This window comes from Catharus ustulatus, chromosome 14 (genome assembly GCF_009819885.2).
Source record: "Catharus ustulatus isolate bCatUst1 chromosome 14, bCatUst1.pri.v2, whole genome shotgun sequence".
NCBI lineage: Eukaryota > Metazoa > Chordata > Aves > Passeriformes > Turdidae > Catharus > Catharus ustulatus.
The window spans coordinates 7,931,174-7,957,389 of record NC_046234.1 but is presented as its reverse complement, the minus strand read 5'-3'; the positions used below and the strand labels follow the sequence as shown (position 1 = coordinate 7,957,389).

Sequence of the window (26,216 nt, the reverse complement as noted above, 5' to 3'; positions counted from 1 at the left end):
TGCTTTTAGGCCTAAGGCAAAGCTCTAGAGAGCAACCTGTTAAATGGCTCCTGTGTTTCAGTGTTGCCTGCAGTTACAGGTAGAGGTGAACAACTCCATGGTGTAGGGGAAGTCTGGCAGTTGATACAGGTGAGCCTATGAGTAGATGTTCTCTTTGGATGGTGAACACCACATTGATCTACCAGCAGAGCAATTGTTTGAAGTCTCCCTAATTTGCTGCAGGGAGAAGATGCCAGAAAAGGTCAGATCACTAATTTAACACAAACCAGTTGAAGGCAGCTGGGAATGTGCTCATTCAAACTGCTCTCATGATGGAGGTGAGCAACTGGGGTCAGTAGCAACTTCAAGTGTGTGTTCATGGATCAGGATCTCCAGGATCACTGCTCCATTGCTGTCTGTACCAGGGAGAGGACTGGGACCTGGCTGTTGAGTTTTCAGCTGTGTGACCTTGGGATGGGTCCATGAGGTCCCATGGAGATCTAGATATTTGAGGATGGCTGCAAACTAGAGGTGTAATGGTATATTTCATTTGTTGTTCTTTTCACTGGACTGGTGCTTTGAATCTCAAAACTGAGGTTTTGGGATGTAATTTAGATGTAATGAAAAATTAAGTCAAGTAATTTTAAAAAGGAATCATTTTATGTGCGGTAATTTTAAAATGGTAACAAAACCTAAAATGCCCATGTCATGAAAAACAGTCTAAAGTGAACATCTCTCAATGTTTCAGTTGGTTATTTTGCTTTTACTTGTAAGGTAATGTTAATTAAGGCAATGTGGATTTCATTATTTCCTATTAATGTACCAGCCATAAATCTGGCAAAATTACAGTTATATCAAAATAAACATGGTTGTTGAAAATGTTAATCTCCATTCTAATAAAAAAAACCAAAACAAGACAGCCCAAGACCAACCTTGCAACTCCAGAAACTCTAAACCATGGCAGCTTTACCTGACCAAAGGAAGAGCAGCACTGCTGTTACCACTGGAGCGTCTCTCTTACAGTCACCATGTTTGATTTATACTTCTGAAAAAAACCCTACAGCTTCCATAGCTGAAAAACAAGTTGCTTCCCTTTAAGAGAGTAGCTGATAAGGGCAATAGCTTGTGCTACCTGTAAATCAGCATGAGAGATCCAGAACACATTGACAGTGATGTGCATGTGCCATCTGTAAAAAGAGTCACATGGATTTTAAGGGATGGAAGACAAGGTGCCTGTAGAATCATAACCTTTGAAAAGATGCAGTATAGCCCGCATCAATTCTGATCTGTCTGAAATTGTACTCTAGTCTGGGTCTTAAACAAGTTAATTTTATGAAGTGTTGCTTGCTACCCATATCCCCTCAATGAAGACCTTGTTTCTTACATAATAAAAAATGATTGACTGCAATGCCAGGTAGTTTCAGTAAATCATTTAACTTTTGCTTTGGAAGTCTGTTTTAGAGGAAAATTTGGATTGTAAACAACTACAGGGAAATAGTTACAAATAAAACTGCAAAAACATGTAGCAAGGATAAAGAAAAAGCTGTATTTTAATGGTAATACCTTGATTTTTAGGAATTAGCCTCTGTATTTACCGCAACCAGCAGCAACCTTATTGAGAGCAAGCTTCTAACAGAGAGATTTTCTTATGCCACTGGAAAGCTTTTCCTCCCCTCTTTCCTGCCCAGGCCACCAGCCTTGGCCTCCTCCCTTGACAGGCATGTTTTGTGTTGTGCTTTGCAGGAGGCTGTGAGGGCTGCTGAAGATGTCCGATAGTCTGGATATTGAAGAGAAACCTCCAGCTCCACCTTTGAGAATGAACAGCAACAATCGCGATTCTTCAGCGCTAAACCACAGCTCAAAACCGCTTCCCATGGCCCCTGAGGAGAAGAACAAGAAAGCCAGGCTGCGCTCCATCTTCCCAGGAGGAGGGGATAAAAGTAAAGTATCAGCAGTGCGGACGGGTGGCTCCTTCTCTGAGCTTTCTGGTGCTCATTGGTTTTCCTGTTTGCTTTCTGCCACTATTTTCTTTCTGTTTCAGTTGCAGGCCATGGTACCAAAGCCTTCTGTTCCAATTACTCTAGAAACACATTTCAAAAGAGGAGGAGGTGTCCAGTCAGTTACTTTCTTGTCTGTAAAAAGACCCTGAAATGTGCACACATTGTGCAACTTGCCTTTTAAAAATAACTTTAGAGTTAAGCTTGGGAATCCCTTCCTTTGGATTTTGCTTTGCATTAGCAGCAAATAGAGATGAGGATGTGTCCTTGTGAGAATACATTCACAGAAGTGGCAGGGCAGTATGCCTGACACTTTGAGGTTTTTTAATGCACTTACATTCAGAGAACAGGAACAAGGACTCTTCTTGCTTGTTCCTTCTGCAGTGAAAGTGGACACAGAATGGCTTGGTCTATAACCTGCTAGGTGTGGATGCAGCAAGAGAGCCTTTTAAACATGCAGCAAACAGCATTCCTGTTGCATTCTTTGAAATGCATTTGTGGGAAGGCGTGTGTTTTGACTTAGCATATTTATAGGTTTAAGGGAAGGGATCTTCTTTATTTCTAGTGCCATGGGAACTGATGGGCTGCACCTGCAAGGCTGATGTCACTGCAAGGCCACTCTTGAGTATTTTTGGAAGGTTGGGGTCACTGGGGATGTTCCTGATGATGGAAACAAAGCAAATGTCAATATGTGTTTAAGATGGAGGATCTGGGGAAGTGCAGGCCATCCAGTCTCACCTTGGTCCTTGGGAAGGTGGTAGAGAAAATCCTCCTGGAAGCCATTTCCATGCAAATGGAGGATAAGAATGTGGTTAGGAATAGTCAGCATGGATTTGTGGAGGGGAGTTCATGCTGGGCTGTACTGACAGCCTTTTACCTTGAAGTGACAGGCTTTGTGGTGAAGGGAGAGCAGTGGCTGTTACTTCTGTTTAGTAAGGTGTTGAGCAGAGCTTCCTGCAGTATCCTCACAGACAGACTGGTGAAGTGCAGTATAGATAAGTGTACAGTGAGGTAGACTGAAAACTGACTGAAGCACTGGGCTCAGAGGTTGGGTCAGCAGCATGAAGTCCAGCTGGATTCCAGAGGGATTCTGTCATTAATGTCCATCAGTGTCCCTCCAAGGAGAGCTCAGAACTGGAACTGAGGTACTGAGGTCATTCCCTTGGAGCTCCAGCTTAGCTGTGTTGCTTGGCCGCCACGTTCATGAGGCTTCATGAGGTTGTGTGGAGCAGCTGGAGATAGTCTGGCATTCAAAACTCCTCACAGGCAGTGGAAGGCACAGTGGCAGTCCCATTCCTCCCCTCAGCCACAGGCAATCCTGATAACTTTTCTGATATGAAGACTGTAACTGGATGGGACCATTTCTTATGCATACCTGCCAGTTCACTCTGCAGGTTGTTCTCCCAAATGTCCCATTCTGGGAACAAAATTAATTTTCAATTGATTCTTTTTAAGGGCCAAAATGATAGTTTCTCCCAGCTTGCTTAATTCCTGGAAAGACTTGGATCTCTTCTTTCCCTGAGTGCTAGCAGGATGGTATTATCCCTTTCCAAGGAAGCATTTCTTAAGTAGGAGATGCTATGTAAAATGCATGCAGGAAGGGGGAGACCCAGAAACAACCCATCCTGGAAATGATCAGTGACATTAAAAATGTAATTACCAGTCAGAGCAATCTTAGGGAACGTACAAGTGTCATGATTTAAAATGTGACTGTGAAGGAAAAGTTGGGTAAGATTTATAGCTTAATTTTGTTGGGTGAAATAATAAATGGAGGAGGTTTAGCTTGACTGGCCAAATCCCTTGAGGTAGTTTCACTGCAGGGCTGGTTTGTGGGTCAGAGTATCAGCTGGCCTGTGAGTACTTCATAGACTCTGTGACAAATTTTTGAGACTCCTGCTTATAAAACAGAAGGTGATTGATATGTCTGCTCTCATCTAGTACAGTGCTTTGCAGCATCACAATGTTAAATCCCTGGTTCATCACTGTTGCAAGTCAATAGAATGTGAAGAAAACACCATGGCAGGGTATTTCTGCCTGAACCTGCAGGAACTTCATTGTCTTTCATTTGCTCACCATACAGGAGGGATGTGAGGATGGATATGGTACAGTGAGTTCTCTCCAAGGCTGTGGTGTGTGTCAGGACTGCTGTGCCTGGGCACCAGGAATCTTTTGCAGTTCCTCCCCTGTTGGAGTACAACGTTTTCAGTTAGAGTTTGAGCACTTGTGTTTAAAACCTTGTTTTGGCAAGCCACTGATGGCTCTGTGGGACCCTGCTGTGCATCTAGAGTTGAAATAAACCATTTAGTGTCTTGCCCCTTCCCATGGCACCTGACCTCTTACGTTCCTTGTGTAGCTCCTCTTGCTCCCGAGGTTGTAAAGAGGGAGGCAGATGAGAAGCAAATGCAGGTTGACTAACTTCTAAGTCTGCCTGCTTCAGTAAGATACTCCACATTCTGGGAATACTAGTAGAGTGATTTAAAAAGAGAAAAATTCTGGAGACTAATAAGACCTGGATTTTATGATATGTCCTAGTTAATTGAGAGCTCAGAGCTTTTCCAAAGACATTTATGGGATTCTGTTGCTGGGCAGATTTTGTCTTTTCAGAAAGAGAGCTGCTGTTTCAGCCTTTTAGTTGGAAGAGGAGTCACCGCATGAGCTGCTGGTTTCACAGAACCTGTAGGAAAAAAAAGGTTATCTAAAAAAGCCTTTCCTCTGATTTGGTTGATTTGAAGTGGATTCAAACCATGTTGGAGAGCAGACACACATACACATGGTGTGTCCTGTGTGATTTACTACCTCAGAAACCCACAAAGTCAAATAGGAGTTGGTTTCTAAATATGAAAACTTAATGAAAAAAAGAACTGAAAAAAGAAATCGTACTGATTCGAGATAGTCTATGAAGGCTACTTTATGAACAGCTTGCTTTGGCAGCAGTCACATTGGCTGAAAGAAAAACAAAATAAAATAGCACCTTGTAGACATTCCCTCACAGGGCCTGGCAGTCTGGCATTGTGTTAATCTGCGTCTGTTTCTCAAGTTGGATGGATGTTAATTGATTTGCTTTCTTTTAAAACACTATTTTAAGCACACCTGATTGTTACAAGTTTTAAATTAAAAGCTGTTCAGAAAATAAGTGCTTGTTAACGTTTTGCCTCTAGCCAACAAGAAGAAAGAGAAGGAACGTCCTGAGATCTCCCTCCCTTCAGACTTTGAACACACCATTCATGTGGGATTTGATGCCGTCACTGGAGAATTCACAGTAAGTAACTGCTGTATTTAGTGTTTACCAGAACTTCCAGTTTCTTGATGGTAAAATAACCTCTTATTGCCAGAAACATCAGATCACAGCAGCCAGGCTGTGAAGAAAGAGACTTTTATTTGTTGGGCTTAGGATTTGGAGTGTTTAACTTGTGATTCAGGCTGCTTTTTTTTTTCCCTCCTCCAAGGACTGTCAGCAGAGTGTCTGTGGGAAATGAAAACTAGGAAAATGTAGGTGTATGCTTTTACCAGTCCCCCAAGCTACAAGGGTTGGTTATTCAGTGTCTTTGGGAAAGCATAAAAACCCCCCCCACGTGCATAGTAGACAACCAGGCTCAAGTGCAAAGTCGAGCTGCTCTGCAGGTAACCCTTGGAGATGCTCAGAAAACTGCAGCTCTGTGGAACTCCGTTCATTTTAATTTAGTATCCTTCAAAATATGTTTATACATTAGGTGATCTGTGTTTCTAGTCTTTATGTATTGATAAAGTAGCTATCAGCTTTTGCTTCTTGAATCTCAGCAAAGTGTTCAGAAAAACGAATCTGATGGAAGCTCTTTGAAGAGTGCAGGGGCTTCAGTGCAATTTTTGCTCAGATTACTAGTGGGCTGCTGAAATCATTGTTCCTTAAAGCTGAGCTGGCAGTGAGTTTACTGTTTTGTTAAGCTGTGGAGGTGAGAGGGAGCATTACCAACTGCTGCTGCCAGTAGTGCCCCATGAGCTGAGTGGTGAGACTGTGTAAATACCATTGTGGACTGTGCTAGTGCTGACTGGCAGCATACACCAAACAGGATGGGACAAATCATTTGCCTGGGCAAAGAATGGCTAATTTTCATAATTTGAGCCATAAATGTGATTTCTTCATTATTTTGTACTTTGATTGCTACTTTCATTTCACAAAAACGTTTCAGAAAGCTGGAAACTTCCTGTGTCCTACAGTAACAGTTGCAACAATAGGAATAACAGTAGAAGAAAAAAGACACATTTAAGTACAGCATGTCTTCAAAGGAGTAGTGAAATTGAATTGTCCTTAGTAATTAGGAAATACAGCCACATTTAAAATAAGTGGACTAGCTAATTAGGCATTTTAACATAGATGTCATAAAATCTTAATTCAAAATTTTTTCTGTGCCAAACCCTAGGGCTTGACTAAATGTCTATTTTAAAAGGCCCAATGTGGTCATTTTTGATCAGAAACTTTGCATAAAGCTTTGCATAAAGCTTTTAAAACTGTGTTTTCCCTGCTGTCTATCCTGATTTTTTCTTTTTTTTCCTCTCTTTCTTTCCTTGTAGTCACTTTATTGTTCAGGTTAATCTTCAGTGTTCTTCTCCTTATCGTCATACAATATTATGTTACTTTATGCTTTTGTTTCTCTCCTTTTTGTGTTAGCATCACTTCTTTTTGTCTGTCTTCACCTTCCCACTTTCCTTTCTCTTCCCACTGGATGTTCAGCTGTTCTTATTCTATATCTGTTTTTCCTTTCAGCCTTCTATCTTTATTTCTATCCTGTGTTTGAGACTTTTCCCTTCTGACTCCAAGCAAACACAATGGGTCACACTCATGTTCTCTCAAAATCTGGTTGGTGGTCAGGGTCCTGGTTAGTTCATGTCCCTGGCAGCTGAAACAGAAAGAAGGGATGTCAGGCCTAATACACTTCAGTTCTAAGCACAAGCACTCACTATCTGTATTTCAGAGATCAAGGTTTGGATTATTTTGAATGTTGTTATTATCTACTAATGTTTCAAAACAGACTCTAGCATCAGAGATCTTTTGGGTTTTTTGCTGTCAGATGCCACCAACACAGAGCAAATCAATTCTACATGGTTAAAGAGGTCCAGCTTTGTTGCTGTAGCACAGTTTCTTTTAAAATATCTTTTTCCCTTTCCAAACAGTGGATGTGAGATGTGTACTGTTGTGCAATTACACTTGTTCCTGAAGTGTGGAAGTGCAGTGCTGCAGTCTGAGAAGGCTGTAACCAATTCAGAACTAACCAAAGGGACAGGTGACTGCCCATGTGCAGCTTGCCAGCACAGGGCCTAATGCTATAGTCCTCAGTGAAGTCAAACATCAATCAAAGGAAGGGAATTTTTGCACCATTAAGAACAAGATATTGGTCCCAATTAATCCCAGATGCAGGCATTACATTACACACTACATTAGGCATGTGTGGTTTGTCCCAACCTGGATAGAACCTGTGTATCAGCTGGGTAGTCATGTGGTAAGTACATCCTGCAAAGGGACTGCCACTAGCCCATACCATGTTCTGATATTTCCACTGTCTAGTGATCACTCTGTCTGCCTCTTTCAAAAGTTTGGAAGTGCCATGGGAGTGTCCAATCAATGTGCAAACATACAGGAGTTTTTGGTTTGAATTATTGCAGCTGTCATGCCAGTAATGCCTGCCCTCCTGGTTATATGCAATGCACTGGGCCACTTTCTGACCCCAAACCATTGCCCCCAGCTGCATCCCCTGACTGCTGTTAGATGCATCCTAATGCACAGTTGCATGGGCTCCTGAGTTCTGGCTTTCAGGCTTGAGCACCGACCTGTGTTGTCCATCATGAAGAAATATTACATCTCCATTTCACTCTGCTTGGAGCAACCACATTTGCTAAGAAATGGGGCTTTTAAAGCAGAGAATAAAATTGGTTGGAAGCTGTTGGGTGGGAGCACGTTGCTAGAGCTTTATGTTCCTTATTGGAAAAAGGAGTTGCATTTTCTGAATGAAGGAGAGCATGGTTAGCAGGCCTTTGGGGAGTATTTTTTGTAAGGCACGCATGTTTGAAACCATTTCATCATCCCCACCATAGAAGAAAATGTGGTTACCCACCAAACTTTTAAAGCTTCTAGTTTATAACATTAGTAAGTGGGAAAAGTTGTGGCTGTAGATCCAAAGAAGTTTCACCTTCCTAACCTAATCAAGAATTTTTTTACAATTGTCCTGATTTTCAGTCTGACACACACAGATTGTTTGTGTTGTGGCAGTGCACAACCTTCCAGATTTCAAAATCTGACTTTGACCATCTGCTCCCTCCACTGGTCCAATGGTGATCTCAGGACTGGAGAATGCCCAAGACTGGAAAAACTTTTATATAGCCATTCAAAAGTGGTAGTCTGGCTTCAAAACAAGTCAAACAGCAAAAGCCCAGATATTTCTCAGGTTTTTCGGGGTTTTTTTTGGTTTGTTTGTTTGTTTTGGGGTTTTTTTTTGTTTTTTTAATTTTAAATTGGCAAGGGAAATCACATGTAATTTTTCTAGTCAATTGCCATTAATTCTCAGGAGTGTATTTTTTTGAGGAGAGAAAAACTGTTTAAAAAGCGAGAGGAGGGGGAATGATGCTTCCAAACTTTGGAACGGTTGTGATTTTTCTGTTCTCCTAAACCTGCCTTCCTGTAGCTGTCTACCACCTGATCTATTTTGTATCCACCTCATAACTGCCATTTTAGATGGGACTTGCCCATTCTGGCCCATTGGTTTCCTCCTCCTACCACCTTCTAAGTTTTCCCACATTCTGTTTTAACTTTCTTTTCTTTATTTACGTCCATTACAGCCAGATCTCTATGGCTCACAGATGTGCCCAGGGAAGCTCCCAGAGGTGCGTCACAGGCCCCAAATGCTTCTTTGAGATGTCATAGCACTGCAGCAACAGGTTGATGTGTGTGCAGTAGATTTGTTGCTTGGCTTTTCCCACTTTTTTCAATCAATCCTAAACTTTGGAGGTCCATGTCACACATTGTTTTGTGGACAACTTCTGAGAAGAAGCTGTATGGAAGTAGATTGGGGTGGCATGCTTTTCCTTCAGAGAGCCCTACAATTTGCTGGTCAATGTCAGCTGTGCAGTAAAGGGGGAAACGACGTGCTGTTAAATGTAGGGAATTGTCCTGAATAACTGAAGCAAGTTCTCATCAATAGAATTTCAGTGTAGCACTGGGGCTTTTAGTGACTAGATCAATTTTCAAATTCTGCGTCGCCCATAAGATGTCCAAGAATTCATCCAAGGCTTTGGCACTCCCAGCCTGTTTTCTGAGTCCTTGGTTTCTGTATATTTGCAGTAGAGAATTTAGAGACATCCTTTGCAGCTGTGGTATACCTCAGTGTCATGATTTTGAGAGCTGAAAGGCAGATTCTTTACCGCACAGTGTTCCCTGGTATGCTAAAAACTAATTGTATCAGGATGGGGTTTACCTTTGAATCAGACAGCAGTGATCATTTCAGCAAAATGTGTTTGCATTCCTAAGCATGAAAAGTCCAGTGTAAAGCTCCTGAAAAACACTGTGTTGTCCACCAACAGAGAATAGTCTTGTTATGTCTGCCCTGAATCACCAGGCAAACAAGCTTAAGCCTTAAATTCCATGGTAGAGCAGAGTTGATTTCCAGAGAAGTTTCATGCTCTTTTTTTCCTCTCACAGTCATTACTTTTTTCTTTTTAAAGTTGGGTCCTTGTTTTAGCTAGATTTTTGATAGAGATTAAATTATTTTATTTGTAATTTTAATTGTAAGGTGTCAATCAAAATTTCTGCAAGTAATCTTACAGCGAGCATGGGATCTAGGTAAAGCTCTACTCTAAACCCACTTTGTTTCCACTCAACATCTACAGGGCATTCCAGAGCAGTGGGCCAGGCTACTACAGACCTCCAACATAACAAAACTGGAGCAAAAGAAGAACCCACAGGCTGTTCTTGATGTTCTCAAGTTTTATGATTCAAAAGAAACCGTTAACAACCAGAAATACATGAGCTTTACGTCAGGAGGTAAGTTGAGGTCTCCCAACAGGGGAGGTCAAGCTCCAAAATGAGTCAGAGCAAATTTCAACATTCAAGTGGTCAGGAGGTAACCTGAACCAATTCTACATTGTGGAATACTCCTGAAATTAATTCCTTTTCTCCTTTTTTTTTCCCCCAAACATCATTAAAATGGTGACTTTGCTTTGTTGCAGCTTTTTAGAACTAACCAAGATTTTGAAACAAAAATGCCATTGAGATAGCATTAATTTAGTAGAGTGCCTCTCAACAACTCAGCTAAAATAGGGGGTGTCTGTAGCCAGCAGGGTGTGGCCTGCATTTGAAATATAACCTGCTGGGGTTCCATTCCTCCACAGTATTGTCTGTGGTACTGGAGACTTGTCATTTCCTCAGTTTGAAGGTTCAACTGAGACAACTTCCAAAATGCAGAAGCTTCTCAGAAGTCTTTTTAAAAACTGTGCACTTACCTCCAGGATTGAGAGAAAGCATCTTCTCCCCACCCCCCAAATTCCATAATTAAAGGATTTGACTAATTTGACACTTACTGTGTGCTAAAATAGCAATTCCCTTTGTGATGAAGTGCATACTTCAAAACAGTTCATGTGTGCTTCTGAATCCAGGAGCTGTTCTCATGCTTTGTCAGCATAGAGCTGCCATGGCTAAGGGGGATTTCAAGGAAGCTTTTCTGTGGAAATGTTGCCAGCAAGGTGATGAGAATGAATGTGTGCAATTTATTGAAAAAAAAATAGAACACAGGAAGAAAAGGAGAAAAAGGAGCTGCTTTAGCTCTTGGGTGGAACAGTTAAAGAACAATTTGCATTTTCTTGACCAAATTTCTATTTATTTACTGGCAAACAGGGCAAAAAAGAGACACAATGTGGAATTTTGTCCTGTTCTCTTCTTTGCTGTTGCTCCTAAAGATACGGTGTGAAAGTAAAACAATCTCCATTTGGGTTGATTTATTCTGTGGGATTCCCCAGAACAGGCAGGGCTTTTTTCTAACAGCATCTGCTCCATTCTTCTTTGCTCATTGCAGATAAAAGCGCCCATGGATACATAGAAGCCCATCCATCGGTGAGTAGGAAAGTAACCTCTGATCTTCCTAGTGTTCAAGAATTGTGGAGCAAGCTGTGAGCTTTCCCTGACTGATTCATGATTTTCCACTTGAGATCTTTTTAAAAAGGTGAAAGTCTAGTTTAGCAGACAGAAAATTGCTGGCTGGTTTTAACCATGGTGTATATCATTCACAACAATATGCAGCACTGCCTAATAAACCCATTTTAATTTAGTTTTAGAAATTTAGAATTCCATTTCTACCAAGTTTTGTGATTTCACCTTAGTATAGCTGGATATATAACTGAATATAAATAAGGTTATAATTGATACGTAACTCACTGGAACCACTGAAGGACAGTTTTAAATAACCATCCAATTAGTGCTGTATTGCAATAACAATCCCAGAGATGTAGGAGTGACATACACATTAATACTGACCAAATTTATTAGGGTTATTGTTAGTGAATTAAATAGCAAGTGACTGAATTGGGATTTGGCTTTTATTTTAAAGTGTTAAGCAGTTTCTTATGACGTTTGTGATTACACAACCAACTGTGCATAGTGAAATTAAAGTCATCTTTGAATATTCACACTTCAGATCTCCAATCAATGCCACTTCCCTTATCTTTAATAACACACTTTTCAGAGGAAGTGTGGTGTTCACCAGAGCACAGTAAGCCTTCCCAGTAGCTTTTCCAGCAGGTATGGACACCTTGGCAGATGCTGTAGTATTTTCATCTAGCAGACAGAGGCAGTGGTGAGACAGTCAGCATGACAGCTTCTCAAAATTACCAACTCAGGTCTCCCTGTTTGCCATGGGTTTCCCTTACTGGTATTTCTACTAGACCAAAGGCATGGCCTGTGAATATGTTGAATGCCTTTAATTTGCTTCAGTTCTCTAAGTGGCCTGTTGTAGCCAGTTTTAAAGCAATTGGTAAACACTTCACTTTCATTTTTTGTTTCACCAGCAAATTTGGGATGACAGGATATAACCCCCTGCCACTAAGCATCAGCTGGGACTGGTGGAGTTCAATGAATCTAAACCTTTAAGTGTTGTGCTGAGTTTAACTTAGAACTTCAGCCCGTAGGAGCATGTGCATATCTCAGTTGGCTCTGATGTCTAGGAAGACTAAGGGTGTAGGTAGCTATCAAAGTTTCAAAGTGTCAGGATAGTGACTGTCAGTCACAGTACTGTTTGTCCACAGAGCACAAAAACGGCATCAGAACCTCCTCTGGCTCCCTCTGTGTCTGAAGAAGAGGATGAAGATGAAGAAGAGGAAGAAGATGACAATGAACCTCCACCCGTTATTGCCCCACGGCCTGAACACACAAAATCAGTAAGTGCCAGCTGTGGTTGGTCTGTGTTTGGTGCAGTGCACAGATGCAAGTTTCTGACAGACAGCACTTGCTGTTGGGAGCTGCAGGTGCTTAGGTGGAAGTCCTTTCAGGACACACAGCTTCACTTCAGCCACTTACACTGGGAAAATTGGGTTTGAACTTCTGCATTCATGTGGCAGTTTCCAGGATTCTTGTATCAAGTAAGATGTCCTTTAATGCTACAAGTGTGAAAATGAGCCACTTTGTCTAGCTGTGCAGGGTCCTTCCTGTCAGCAGAGATAGCAGTCCAAAGGTGCAGTTCTTATCCTGGCAAGAGGACACACTGTCCTCTGGAGGTACCTGCCCCTCTCCATGGACTGTATCAGAAAATCCATGAAAATTGAACATTGAAATTGGCCATGAACTTGTAACTTGTCTTTTTTTTTTTTTTTTTCACTTGTTCAATTTAAGAGGTGGCTTACAGCAAAACCACTTTTAGAGCCCTGGATTTAGCTGACACAATCTTCCTAAGGGTTTGTATGAAATACAATCTTGGGGGTCTCTGGCAGTCACCTTCCTGACACGAAATAATTTATTGTCGCAGATCTATACACGCTCTGTTATTGAACCTGCCGCTGCACCAGCACCAGCTAAAGAAGCCACCACTCCCCAGCCTGAAAACTCAAACACAAACACTCTGTACAGAAACACAGACCGGCAGCGAAAAAAATCCAAGATGACAGATGAAGAGATCCTAGAGAAACTGAGTATGTATTGGGCATTTCAAGTCTGCTAGAGCAGTGTATTTCCTGCATGTGGCAGCATTAGCTGTACCAAATGTTTCTCTCAGTTTAGTGTCACAGAGTCATTTACAGCTCCCTACAGAAACTGCTGTGCTTCGAGGCAGCGAGAGAACACTCGGGGTGTTCCTGCTGCCTCTGAGGGCAGCTGGGACTGGGCTGGGTTTGCCTGAGCTTCCTTCTGTGCTCAAGGCAAAAGCAGAGATTGTTTCTGGGTGAGCAAAAGGCTGTGACCTAGTGAATGATGTAGGGAACTCCTGTGTGCTAGTGACCAAATGGAACAGAATGTTTGGGTTCCTAAATTCTCTTTAGACTACTAAGTTCTCATGAGTCATTGGAATCAAAATACATCGCAAAAATCTGTTGGGTTTTTGTTTGTGGAGGCTTTTTAATGGTGTGGGTTTTTTTACCAGTAGACAACTGCAGCACTAAGCTGGTTCCTCAAGCCCTAATGAACTTTCCTTGAGAGAGTTTCACATCTTCCAGGTATTCTCTTGCTGTCCTTTTTGTAGCTGTTATTGCTTCTCCTACAGTTTGTTTTTATAAGAATTTTACGATTTTGTCACTGTGTTCTCCTTTGAAAGGAGCATCCACTATATATTCCTCAGATGACATGGCACTTTTTCATGGCTAATTCCCAACCATTTAATACTATTAGAATCCTAACCGTTGGCCCCAATCCCTGTGCAGATCTTACTCTGTTGAAGCACATCAAGACCTTTGTGATTCTGCAGTGCAACCAATTTAATTTGCTTCTTGCACATGATAGCTGCCAGTGCAGTGTTCTCAGATTAAATGGTTGGGTTCAGAACAGAGCTCAGGTTACTCTGTGTCTACCATTAACTGTTAGTAAAAAAACCAGATTGATCTACACCTCCTTCTGTCAGATCACAAAGCCAGTAATGTGTCTTTAATGGAGGCAATTGCTTGTAATAGGGTCTGGTCTGGCTATGGCTTTTTCTCAGTGGTTGCCATTCCTCAACCTTGTCATACCTGCCCTGCCACTGATGGCTGCTGTGACTGCACGGGCTGAAGTCTTCCTTAGCTGTGAGATTTCGGCTGCTTGCATAGAGTTTCCTGCATCTTTACCAGGTTGACATGAATCTCAGTGACATTAGGAAGTATCCAAGGGATGAATTCAATAGCTTTAGCTGAGGGCAAAATGAAATACTAGAGCAGGTGGTTACCTGCAGGTATGTCAGCTTATAGAGAGAGGAATTCTGCCTCTTCAACTGATGCTAAATGTTTGAGGCAGGCTTCCCCCATGAGATCTACAGGTACCCTGCATCCATGAGCTCAAGTATGTCTATCATTTATTCAGGCTGCTGTATATGCCAGGTTGGGACTGTGCCCTGGAGGTTTTGGGGGTTATATCTTTGAAATGTTACATGCTTTCATGCTTCTTCTTTCTTAACAATTTGCTACCAAGTAAGCAAGGTTTGAATGTCTGCTTTGGGCAAATTCTGATGAGGGCAATGAAAATATTTTTGTGCTTTCATGAAGCTATCTGGAAACAGGCATGATGTTTTTATATTAGACTCTCGATCTAATTACATTTAAGCAGCGTGGTGCTTGTTGTATTTTGATTCACATGACTACTCTGCCTTGCCTACTTCCCCTACAACCGTTTATGCTACTTTTAGGAAGGTGTACCCTACCCTCTTTTATCTAAAATTGCTTTCATAATTCTTTTCTGCTCGAAATAACTTCAGTTCTTTTAAAGCTTTTAGAGTTTTTTTAGTGAGTAAAGCCTGTAATATTGAGATAAGATCAAATAAAATTCTGTCTGTAATGAAATCAGGACTATGTTCCACTGATAACTATAAAACAGAACTGGCCCAATTCAGCTTCTTATCCACTTTATTTAGGACTTGATAAAGGAAAGTACTTAAAGACATCAAAATAGCTGATAGGTTTATCTTTTGTCCAGTGCAGGGAGTGCTTGTCTGAGTGGGAGCTACATACCATCACTTCATTGATTTTAGTGCTGTAATGTTTAATGTTTGATGTGCATTGGCTTATGCACAGGGAACCAGCCACAAACATCTGCCTTGGCAAAGCAGCTACTCATGTCTTGAAGAAAAACGCTGGAAATCTAAACTTCAAAATTAGTGGCAGATTTGGAAAATAATTTTTTAAAATCTTTCTTCTTCAGTCCTTCTCTGTATTTTTTTCTGAAGTGAATGAACTTCTGATATCTGTTTTAATAGATACAATAGATAACTTGCTAATAATAGCACCTAGCCAGGCACTGGCACACAGTGTTGTTCCTGTTGTCCAGCCCAGCACAGAATTAGAGCAGTGTTTGATTTTCTGCTGCAGAGCTCATGGGGTTGTGAGACAGTCCCATGTGGGACAGTCTGGCCCCATCACCCATTGTAGAGTTCATGCCACTGAAAGCTAAAGTTAAACCTTGCCCTGCTTGACACCTTCTTGCCCATTTGGAGATGCCAGGAAATCTGATGGGAAAGAGAACAACCCAGTAATTAAGATATTTTGTTTGTGTCTAATGAAAGAGCCAAAATCTGATAGACTCAGACAAATCCAATGGCTTAATTAAATAAATAGTACTGGTTTTTCTAGTCTGGTAGTTTCCTTGATAGAATGCAAACAGCAAAGCCTAAGGTGGTGGCTCAATGCAAATGTCTTCTAAAGACTTACCTTGGAATGTACATCACAGTTTAAGAAGATGACTCCAGAAGGAAAGACTTCAGTGATCTGCAGCATATTTCCTTTGACTGATCTGGCTGTATCCCTGTATTACAAATACAAACACGTTATTTGTTTACATGTGCATCCAAAACAAAACTAGATGGTGCACCATTCCCTCTCAGTAGTCACAATCATTTCTTCCCCCTGTCCAGGCCATTTTTATGGAGCAGAGAGGTCTTTAGCATCCAAATGGGCATCTGGCTGGATGCCTAGCCAGGAATCCTGCCTGCCAGCACAGCAAGAAGACAGGGCATCAGCACCATCTGGTACACTTCCTGCTAAAGCAGTTTTGCAGTGCTTGGCAAGAGTGTTAATGGCAGCTGCAGAAGAGGTTTCCTTTGCTCCATGTGCTCACTCCCCTTGCCCAGTGCTCTGGGAATGCCAGCCAGGGTTGATGACAGAGTGAGCCTACCTACTGCCTGGGATGCCCACACAGTCTCAAGTGCCCTGAAGTGGTCCTGCCCTTCTGTGTCAACCTGCAAGAGTGAGATGGTCTGGAGTGTCAGGAGCCCAAGCTGAAGATGTAAGACCTTCAGAACCTGGTTAACTTTTCATATTTTCATCTCACTGAAACACATGGCATAAAACAAAGCTCATTCTGCTTCTTTAGAGCAAGTCTTCAATACAAAATAAGTCCTCAGTAGAGAAGAACATGACTAGAGGACTCTAGGACTCCCTTCTAGCTGACTAGAAGGAGAGATAGATGAGAACGTATGAATGTCCTGTTCACACTGTGGAGCTTGACCATCCCCCTACTGCAGCATGGAGCTTCCAGGAGATAGCAGCCCCTTGTTTGGTCTGTCTTCTGCATTGTATCAGCTGGGCTCAGGATCAGCATCCCTTTGGGCAGCTGTCTGTGTTGCACCAGCGCCCCAGGAGCACTGCTGTCCTTGAAACCAATTCTGCTTTTTTGAGAAGAACAGTGTGTGTGTGGTGATGAGAGGGCAAGTCCTGTGTGAGTGACGGGTCCGTGTCACATTGGAAACCAGTAGTGTGGTTCTTGAAATGGTGCAGGGTAGGGGTGTCTTCAGAACTTAGCCTGGAAACCAGTGATGGGGACCCTGATTCTGAAACCCCATCATTCTTGATTGTAACATGAGATGCTGTTCACTGCAAACATTAAGGCATTCTACTGGCAAGCTGCTGAAAGGTTGAGGTGATCTCCTCCTCTCAGAAACACTTGAAATACTCTTCCTGTTCCAAAAATGGCACCTGTTCATAAAATGTGAGCACAAAGCACATTTAATCTTCAGAAGTATTAAACCTTTTGTTGAATCACAGTGTGTTTATTCCCAAGAAAATAAAGGCACTGTTGTTCCATCTCTACTTAATTTTTGTAGAGAACAAACGTTTACATTGGTGCCTCTTGTTTCTGATCTCTGTCTGTTCCGAATGTTTCTCCTTGTGTTTAGTTTCCTGTCAGGGTAACCCTAAAGGAGTGTAGAGAATCAATGTTTGTGGAGGCCATCTGCCATGGAACTGCCTCTTTGTTGCTGTTTTTGTTACCCAACTGACCACAAATGGCTCAAAGCTCCAGACAGTGGGGCTGCATTTCAGATCTGCTGAAAGGTGGACTCTCTGTTTTGAAGTGAGAATCTTGCATTTTGTTTCTTCCAGGGAGCATTGTGAGTGTGGGAGATCCTAAGAAGAAATACACTCGATTTGAAAAAATTGGCCAAGGGTAAGTCATATCCAGTTACTTGTGCAAAACCATGGGCCAGGTGTTTTGCTGGCGTAATATCAAGCATGAAGATAGGCAAGCCCCAAAGTTCAGATATGATCAGGTTTAGATCCTCCTGTGTCTCAGTACTGATCAGAATTTATAACTGAGGTCAAAAGTAATCATCAAATACAACTTGATGCTGACAGTATCTTATCTGCAGCAAGGAGCAGGGCCTGAAAGATCTCCTGTCCCTCAGGCGTGTGGCTCTTGTTTGCTTATTTTCTTGGGAGAAATCATATTTGTATGCCTCAAAATAATACAACCATGTTCAAGAAAGGAGAAAAAACATTGTTACCTAAAAGCGCAACTTAACACCTGATAGCTGTCAGCTGACAGCTCTCAATAACATTTATTTCAAATGTTTGCTTAAAACAATATTCAGTGGTCAGGCTTATAACTGCATCGTTTAGAAACTGAAACCAGAGATTAAATAATAAGCTCTTTTTTCTAGCAGGGGTTGTAATTCAGTAATAGGCACAGTGCCAATGCACATCATCTGCCTCATGGTGGATCCCTTGTGGATCCTGCAGGTTCTGGGCATTTATTGAAAATAATCACCCAAGCCATTCCCTTTTGAACCCCAGGTTTGCTTACTGTAAATTGGATCAATTTGAAATATTTCCTGTGTGAGGAGGCAAGAACAAAAGAACTTGCCTCAAAATTAGGTATCTGATTTGCATTTTAAATATAGACTGCCTGCACCATTAATGTTTCCTTGACAGTGTTGTTGTTCCAGGAGGATGGCACCATCTGTGTAACACCAGGACACTGCTGTCAGTGTAGGACAGAAGCTGTTTACTGGCATCAGGAGATATTTTTCTGCCTTAACTGTTTGTGAGGTCTGAACTCAGAGTATTCTGTTGCTAACCTAGAATAGTTAATGTACTGCAGAAAGGCTGACACAGTCATGCTCTTTCTCTGGCAGGTTTTGTCTGAGATCTCTCTGGTTTGATAGGGCCCTTGTGGGAAGGTGTTTAGGCTCCATTCATTGTATTAATACGCTTTCTCAAATTCCAACTTGCTTCCTACCCAAAGCTTTGGTTCTTACTGTCATTTGTAAAATTTCAGTGGATACTTCAAGCTGTGCCTGTCCCTTAGAAAAGAAGTGTCAGCTAAACAGGTGAGAGCAGAATAAACATGGATGTGAAGCAGATTATTGCTGTCACTGTGAGAATGTGACCATCACCCTCACAGTCTTCTATTCTGATAGTCTTAGGAGTGAGCTTGTACAAAGGTGCCTTGGCAACTGGTGGAAAAACAAGTGGCTGGTATGTGGTGTAAAAGGGTGTCTAAATGGATTTCCTCCAGCTTCTAGTACAGCCTGAAGATTGATTGCATAGCCTCCTTGGAGACGAGTGTGCTGTCCTAACTAAATCATGCCTCTAATACTGCAGGCCAATTTACTGTGATAGGAAAAGATCCTAAAGAGAAAGATCATCAGAAAGGTAATCATACAGGATGATCAGGAGGACCCAAAGTGCTGCATGGCTGGGGTTTGGGTGTCTGCAGCAGTATTGGGCTGTGGCACTGCCTCTGCAGGTGCTGATGTGCTCAGTTAAAGCGGGTGCCACTTCCTGAGCTGTCACCTCTGCAATCATTTGGGTACAGCTATGCCACAGGCAAGTGTTAGAGTGTTGGAAGTGAGCAGGTTTTTAGTAGCTGCTAATGAGAGCACTGCAGGGAGAGGTGTGGCTGCTCAGAGAACTGCAGGTAGGGAGTAGCTGCTTATATAAGGAAAAGCAACTTGGCCAGCACATTGCATGCACTTCATGCCTTCATACATCTGGGATGTTAATACATACTGTGATGTTTTTACAGCCGCTTAGCGGTGAACAGTAGTCAGCAGACCTGTGCTGCAGAACAAGTCAGTGCTGAGTCCCTGTTTTGTGGTCTGTCTTCAGCTGAGGACTGAAAATGTTGCTGACACCAGAGGAATCTTACTTCTAACTAGCACTTGATAAAGAGGTTGTGTTTGCTAAAACAGTGTTAGCTCTTGTAGCAAGACAAATTAGTATGGAGCCGTGAGCAGCCTGGCTAGTACTGCACTGCATCACAGTGACACAGATCTAGTGGTGAGTCCTGGCACTTGCCTAACTGCAGTTAGGACAAGGTGCTGCAGAACTGATTAAAAGTTACTGATCAGAAATGAGTTACTTGGAAGTAAAAGTTTTTAATTCAGAGTCACAAAACCTTTGCAATTATTTCACAGCTTTACTTAAATTACCTTTTGTCCTGGTTTGGAGGACAGGTACTGCCAAGAAAAAAGCAGGAGCTCCTCCTAAAATGGAGAGTGAAAATCCCCTCCCTTCAGTTTATTATAATTTGGAAATTAAGGGGCTCTCAGGCAGAGGTATGGGTTTAGGAATAACCATACCTACAAGACAAACAAGAACAACATCTGCTCTGAAAATCAGCACCAAAACAGAAGAAAACACTCAGCTCCAGTCCTTTTTCCAGTCTCAGACACTCTTTTCCTCTGCACGGTCCAGGTCAGGACCAGGGCAGGGCCCTCGCAGCCGCAGCAGCAGCAGGCGGGAGCAGGGAGGTGGCAGTGGCAGGGCTGTGTCCCAGGTGGGAGAAGGGTGAAAGAAGAACTCCCCGCTCAGCATTTGGGTCCTGGTTCTCAGTGGTGATCTCAGAGGCAGGAGGCTGTAGCAGGGCAGGGTGCAGGGCCAATCCAACCGCAGAGAAACCTCTCTCCTCTGCGTTTGGACCTGCGAGTGTCCCAAGGAAGGAAAAAAAAAACCCGAAAAAACCCCCAGCCACCCAGACTCCCCAAACTCCACCAGCGATTGAGGGAGGGAGACAGTCCCCACCCATCCCTTTTGTCTTGAGCAATCAAAAGCTGAGGGAGCTGCCTGGCCGACTTCTTAGCATGATAATGGGAAAAATTCTCCACAGAGGAGGAAGAGTAAAACCTGCCCAACCCCCAACATTATCCACCCCAAATTTTTCCCATGCTAACATACTACTTCAAACTAAAACCTTTAAATTACATACATACATGCAGTTACAGACACAGTATCATAGATAGTTCACCCTAGAACAAGGTCTCCTTGGGGTATACATTGGGTCTCTCCATCCTTTTGCATCACCCACCAGGTACAACCTGGTCCTTGAGCAAAAACCACCCCAGGGACAGGATTGCCTTTGCTGGAGGCAGAGTTCACCCAAACAGTTTTCCCTAGCATCCCTCTCATGTGTACCACTGGAACCTTATCTCCATCTGGTGTTCCCAAGAGCTCAGATTGGGCAGGGCCTGCTCGGTTAGTGGAGCCTCGGGTGTTCACTAACCATGTGGCCTTTGGTAGATTACTCTCCCAGTTCTTGAAAGTCCCCCCACCAAGTGCCTTCAAGGTGGTTTTAAGGAGGCCATTGCACTGTTTGACCTTCCCAGCTGCAGGTGCATGGTAGGGGATGTGGTACACCCACTCAGTGCCATGTTCCCTAGCCCAGCTGTTTATGAGGCTGTTCTTGAAATGAGTCCTGTTGTCTGACTCAATTCTCTCAGGGGTGCCATGCCTCCAAAGGACCTGTTTCTCAAGGCCCAGGATGGTGTTCCGAGCAGTGGCGTGAGGCACAGGGTAGGTCTCCAACCATCCGGTGGTGGCTTCCACATTGTCAGTAAGTAGCGCTTGCCTTGGCGGGTCTGAGGCAGTGTGATGTAGTCAATCTGCCAGGCCTCCCCGTACTTATATTTGGACCAACGCCCACCATACCAGAGGGGCTTCACCCGCTTGGCCTGTTTGATGGCAGCGCACGTCTCACAGTCATGGATAACCTGAGAGATACTGTCCATGGTTAGATCCACCCCTTGGTCTCGTGCCCACTTATACGTGGCATCTCTGCCCTGATGACCTGAGGCGTTATGGGCCCATCGAGCTAGGAACAATTCTCCCTTGTGTTGCCAATCTAAGTCTGTCTTTGACACCTCTGTCTGTGCAGCCTGATCTACCTGCTCGTTGTGTCGGTGTTCCTCATTAGCCCAACTCTTGGGGACATGGGCATCCACATGACGAACTTTCACAGGTAGCTTCTCTACACGGGTGGCAATGTCTTTCCACTCGTCGGCAGCCCAGATTGGTTTTCCCCTACGTTGCCAGTTTGCCTTTTTCCACCTTTCCAGCCAACCCCACAGAGCATTGGCTACCATCCACGAGTCAGTATAAAGGTAGAGCTTTGGCCACTTCTCTCTTTCAGCAATGTCCAGGACCAGCTGAACAGCTTTGAGTTCAGCAAGTTGACTTGATCCACCTTCTCCTTCAGTAGCTTGTGCAACCTGTCGTGTGGGGCTCCATACGGCTGCTTTCCACTTCCGGTTCATTCCCACGACGCGGCAGGAGCCGTCGGTGAAAAGAGAGTAGCATGTTTCATCTGCTGGCAGTTGGTTATACGGTGGGGCTTCCTCGGCCCGGCTCACTTGTTCTTGCTCCTCATCATCGGCGAGACCAAAGTTTTCACCTTCTGGCCAGTTTGCAATTATCTCCAAAATCCCAGGGCGATTTGGGTTTTCAGTGCGGGCGCATTGCGTGATGAGGGCAATCCACTTGCTCCATGTGGCGTCGGTGGCATGGTGGGTAGAGGGAACCTTTCCTTTGAACATCCACCCCAGCACTGGTAGTTGGGGTGCCAGGAGGAGTTGTGCTTCCGTCCCAATCACCTCTGAGGCAGCTTGGACTCCTTCATAGGCAGCCAAGATCTCCTTCTCTGTGGGAGTGTAATTGGCTTCAGACCCTCTGTAGCTCTGGCTCCAGAATCCCAGAGGTCGGCCTCGGGTTTCCCCAGGTACCTTCTGCCAAAGGCTCCAGGACAAGCCATGGTTCCCAGCTGCAGTGTAAAGCACATTCTTCACCTCTGGTCCCGTCCTGACTGGGCCAAGGGCCACGGCATGAGTGATCTCCTGTTTGATCTGGGCAAAGGCTTGCTGCTGCTCAGCACCCCAGTGGAAATCGTTTTTCTTACAGGTGACCAGGTAGAGAGAGCTCACAATCTGGCTGTACTCAGGAATGTGCATTCTCCAAAAGCCTATGGCACCTAGGAAAGCTTGTGTTTCCTTCTTGCTGGTTGGTGGAGACATCGTGGTGATCTGATTGATGACCTCAGTGGGGATCTGGCGCCGTCCATCTTGCCGCTTTACTCCCAGGAACTGGATCTCTCGGGCAGGTCCTTTGACTTTGCTCTTTTTAATGGCAAAGCCGGCTCTCAGCAGAATCTGTATGATTTTCTCTCCTTTTTCAAATACCTCCACTGCCGTGTTCCCCCACACAATTATGTCATCGATGTATTGAAGGTGTTCTGGAGCCTCACCCTCTTCCAGTGCAGCCTGGATCAGTCCATGACAGATGGTGGGGCTGTGTTTCCACCCCTGGGGCAGACGATTCCAGGTGTACTGCACGCCCCTCCATGTAAAGGCAAACTGAGGCCTGCACTCTGCTGCCAGGGGAATGGAGAAAAATGCGTTGGCAATGTCAATGGTGGCATACCACCTTGCTGCCTTGGACTCCAGCTCGTACTGGAGCTCCAGCATGTCCGGCACGGCAGCGCTCAGCGGTGGAGTCACTTCGTTCAACGCACGATAGTCCACAGTCAATCTCCATTCTCCATCAGACTTGCGCACGGGCCAGATGGGGCTGTTGAAGGGTGAGTGGGTTTTGCTGACCACCCCTTGGCTCTCCAGCTCACGGATCATCTTGTGGATGGGGATCACGGCATCTCGATTCGTCCGGTACTGCCGGCGGTGCACTGTTGAGGTGGCAATTGGCACTCGTTGTGCTTCCACCTTCAGGAATCCCACTACAGATGGGCTTTCTGACAGTCCAGTCAAGGTGTTCAACTGCTTAATGCCTTCTACTGCTACAGCAGCTATTCCAAAATCCCACCTGTATCCCTTTGGATCTTTATAATAGCCACTCCTGAGAAAGTCTATGCCTAGAATACGCGGTGCCTCTGGGCCAGTTACAGTTGGATGTTTCTGCCACCCCTCCCCTGTCAGGCTCACCTCAGCTTCCAGCAAAGACAATTCCTGTGATCCCCCCGTCACCCCAACAATGGAAATAGGCTCTTCCCCCATATGTTCTGGTGGTATTAGGGTGCATTGTGAACCAGCATCAACTAATACCCTAAAAAAAACCAAAAAAACAAAACAAAACAAACAACAAAAAAAAGCCAAAACAAAACAAAAAAAACCAGCCACTCAGACCCCCCAAACCCCGCCAGCAGTTGAGGGAGGGAGACAGTCCCCACCCATCCCTTTTGTCTTGGGCAATCAAAAGCTGAGGGAGCACCAACTTCCTTAGCATGATAATGGGAAAAATTCTCCACAGAGGAGGAAGAGTAAAACCCCCCAGTACCTTTATCTAAACTGCTCACAGGTGGCCTGGAGCATTCTAAAAGCATTCTGATTTCAAGAGCTGTTTTGAAATAAAACCTGATATGACTGCTCAGGAGAATCATCACAGTGTTAGCAATTCTGAATAAGTGTTGTCGACTTCTTATGAAAACAAATTGGATTAATCTTGTCAATTAGTCATAGGAAAATGCATTTGCCTTTATATCAAGAGAATGCATAGCATGCCCAATGAGATTATTGCTCTCAGACGTAAGGTCTCTGTTGAATTAAACTGCCTCTGAAATATTTCATCCTGCAGGTAAACAAACAAGCTGGGGGATCACGTGAAAAGGGGCAAACTAATTTTGGCACTTCCAGTTACTGGGATACTTGCTGGAGGCACATTTCTGCTTGTGAGAATTCCCTCCCTGCCTCTTCCCTGCCTCACTGCCCCTCCACTGCCTCACTGCAGACATGGGTTTCTTGAATGATGGCAGTGTAAAGCTGTGGTTTACCTCAGAAGGAAGGGTTTTCAAGCCCCTAGTTGCTTTGAAACCCAAAGGAATCGCCTCTGACTGGGGCCTTTTCAGCCCTTCACATCATTATGGGAAAGAACATCTTTGAAGGAGAGGTAGATGGCAAACCATACCCCACCCTGTCTAGTCTGCAGGTGAGCACACCATTTATTTCTGGTGGCTCTACAACACAACCCATGTCTGTCATAGAAGCAGCACATGGACACCATAAAGAGTCCTTCATGTATTAGGAGCACTCAACAGATGGAGCTGTCTACAGTTCTTGACACACAAAGAAGCTCTCTAAGTATCCTCTGTCCTGAGTCCTTCTCAATTTGTGTGTGAAATAATAGATGCCTTAACCTGCTCTAGCAGTGACCTTGAAGGATGGCTGGACAATTGTTTACTTGAATGCTGGAGAAAGCTGTATTTAGATCTTTTCCTCAAATGGCTGTCGTATGTTCAGGGTTCTCAGAGTGACTGTGTGACATTGCCTGAGTTTGGCAGATGGATTCAATTTAAATGTGTGAGATTGGATTGTGTGTTACATTTCATGGAAAAAACACACTCACAGACACACAAAGGAAAAGGGGGGGAAAAACTAAATTCAACACAGTAAAATGGAAAATAATTAAACATACTATTTTCCAGTTTTTGTAGACATCTCCCCCCCCACCTTTAGGTTTTGAATTAACATAATGTGGCATGTATACTGGAGATTTGCACCAGCCCTTTTTTCTTCATGTTGGACCTGAGTTTTCTCTTGGACACCCTGCATGGCAGAGGGCTGATGGGCTACCATACTGTTGGCTGAGGAGTGGGTGAGCCCTTATAAACACTCCAAGCAACAGAGCTCTCCTGTCTGGGCTGGCTTTCACTTCCAGGGAATAAAGTGTTTCTCAGTTTCTCCTGCTGTTCTGTTTCTAGGGCTTCAGGAACTGTTTACACAGCGATTGACATTGCCACAGGACAGGAGGTAAGCGTCAAAAATCCCAGCAGATTCTGCAGCTGTTGAGTGCTTTCCCCTCTGATGTGTGCTGTGGCTGGAGCTTTGGGTGGCCAGTAGAGCTTTCCTGCAAAGGCTGTTTTTCTGAAGTATGGACAATTGTCAACTGGTAACATCAATCATCTGCTGTCGTCAGCTTTTCAGAGCAAGGTCTTCAAGGGCATTGTGGTTCTGTGCCTCAGTAACTGAACATATACTGTGGTAATGTGCTTTCCAGCAAACTGGATCTGAGCTTTTCATAAACGCCTGAAAAGGTGCCTATGAATTCCTAGAATCAGTAAGAGCCTTGGTGCTGCCTGTGCTTGGCTGGATGCTTCACCCATAGCTTTTAAGGCCAATTTTAAGAGATTAAATTTTTACTTTGTCTTCAGAACAGATTGGTGCTCTCCACACTATTGTTGATCCCATGCTGGTACCATGTTATATTATCCCTGAATGTTATTTTTAATGAAGAGAAATCTGCTAAGAAATCCCAACAAGCTTTTGTGCCTATAAAAAGTAGATAATGTTTATCGCCAATATAAATCTATTGGTTAAGAAATTGTTCTGTCTCAGTTCTCCATTGTGCATCAAGTTGTGTTTTTCAGAGAATATTGGTCTAGATACACAATTTAACTCTGTACATTTATACCATAAAATCTGGCTGTGCATGTCGCCACAGACTGGTTAGCAATGCAGGTTGTAAAATCAAAAGATCTGTCATGATTAGAGGCCTTGGGAAAACACTGGAGGTGGTCACTGTTTCTCCTGTTGCTGTGAAGAATAAATAGCTTTGTTACATTGT

At 43.6% G+C, this 26,216-nt stretch overlaps 1 protein-coding gene across 4 annotated transcripts in view; it reads left to right on the top strand.

Annotated features, from left to right (window-relative positions):
* The window catches only part of LOC117003032 (serine/threonine-protein kinase PAK 3), a 130,471-nt gene that overhangs the window by 88,858 nt on the left and 15,397 nt on the right, over nt 1-26,216 (top strand). For all 4 annotated transcript variants that reach the window (XM_033072638.2, XM_033072639.2, XM_033072640.2 and 1 more), the window contains 8 exons: nt 1,723-1,919; nt 5,135-5,235; nt 9,831-9,984; nt 11,012-11,049; nt 12,237-12,368; nt 12,953-13,115; nt 17,478-17,541; nt 25,354-25,402. In XM_033072638.2, coding sequence (XP_032928529.1) covers nt 1,745-1,919; nt 5,135-5,235; nt 9,831-9,984; nt 11,012-11,049; nt 12,237-12,368; nt 12,953-13,115; nt 17,478-17,541; nt 25,354-25,402 — 876 coding nt within the window. In that variant the 5' untranslated portion in view covers nt 1,723-1,744. The remainder of the gene's footprint in view (nt 1-1,722; nt 1,920-5,134; nt 5,236-9,830; nt 9,985-11,011; nt 11,050-12,236; nt 12,369-12,952; nt 13,116-17,477; nt 17,542-25,353; nt 25,403-26,216) is intronic.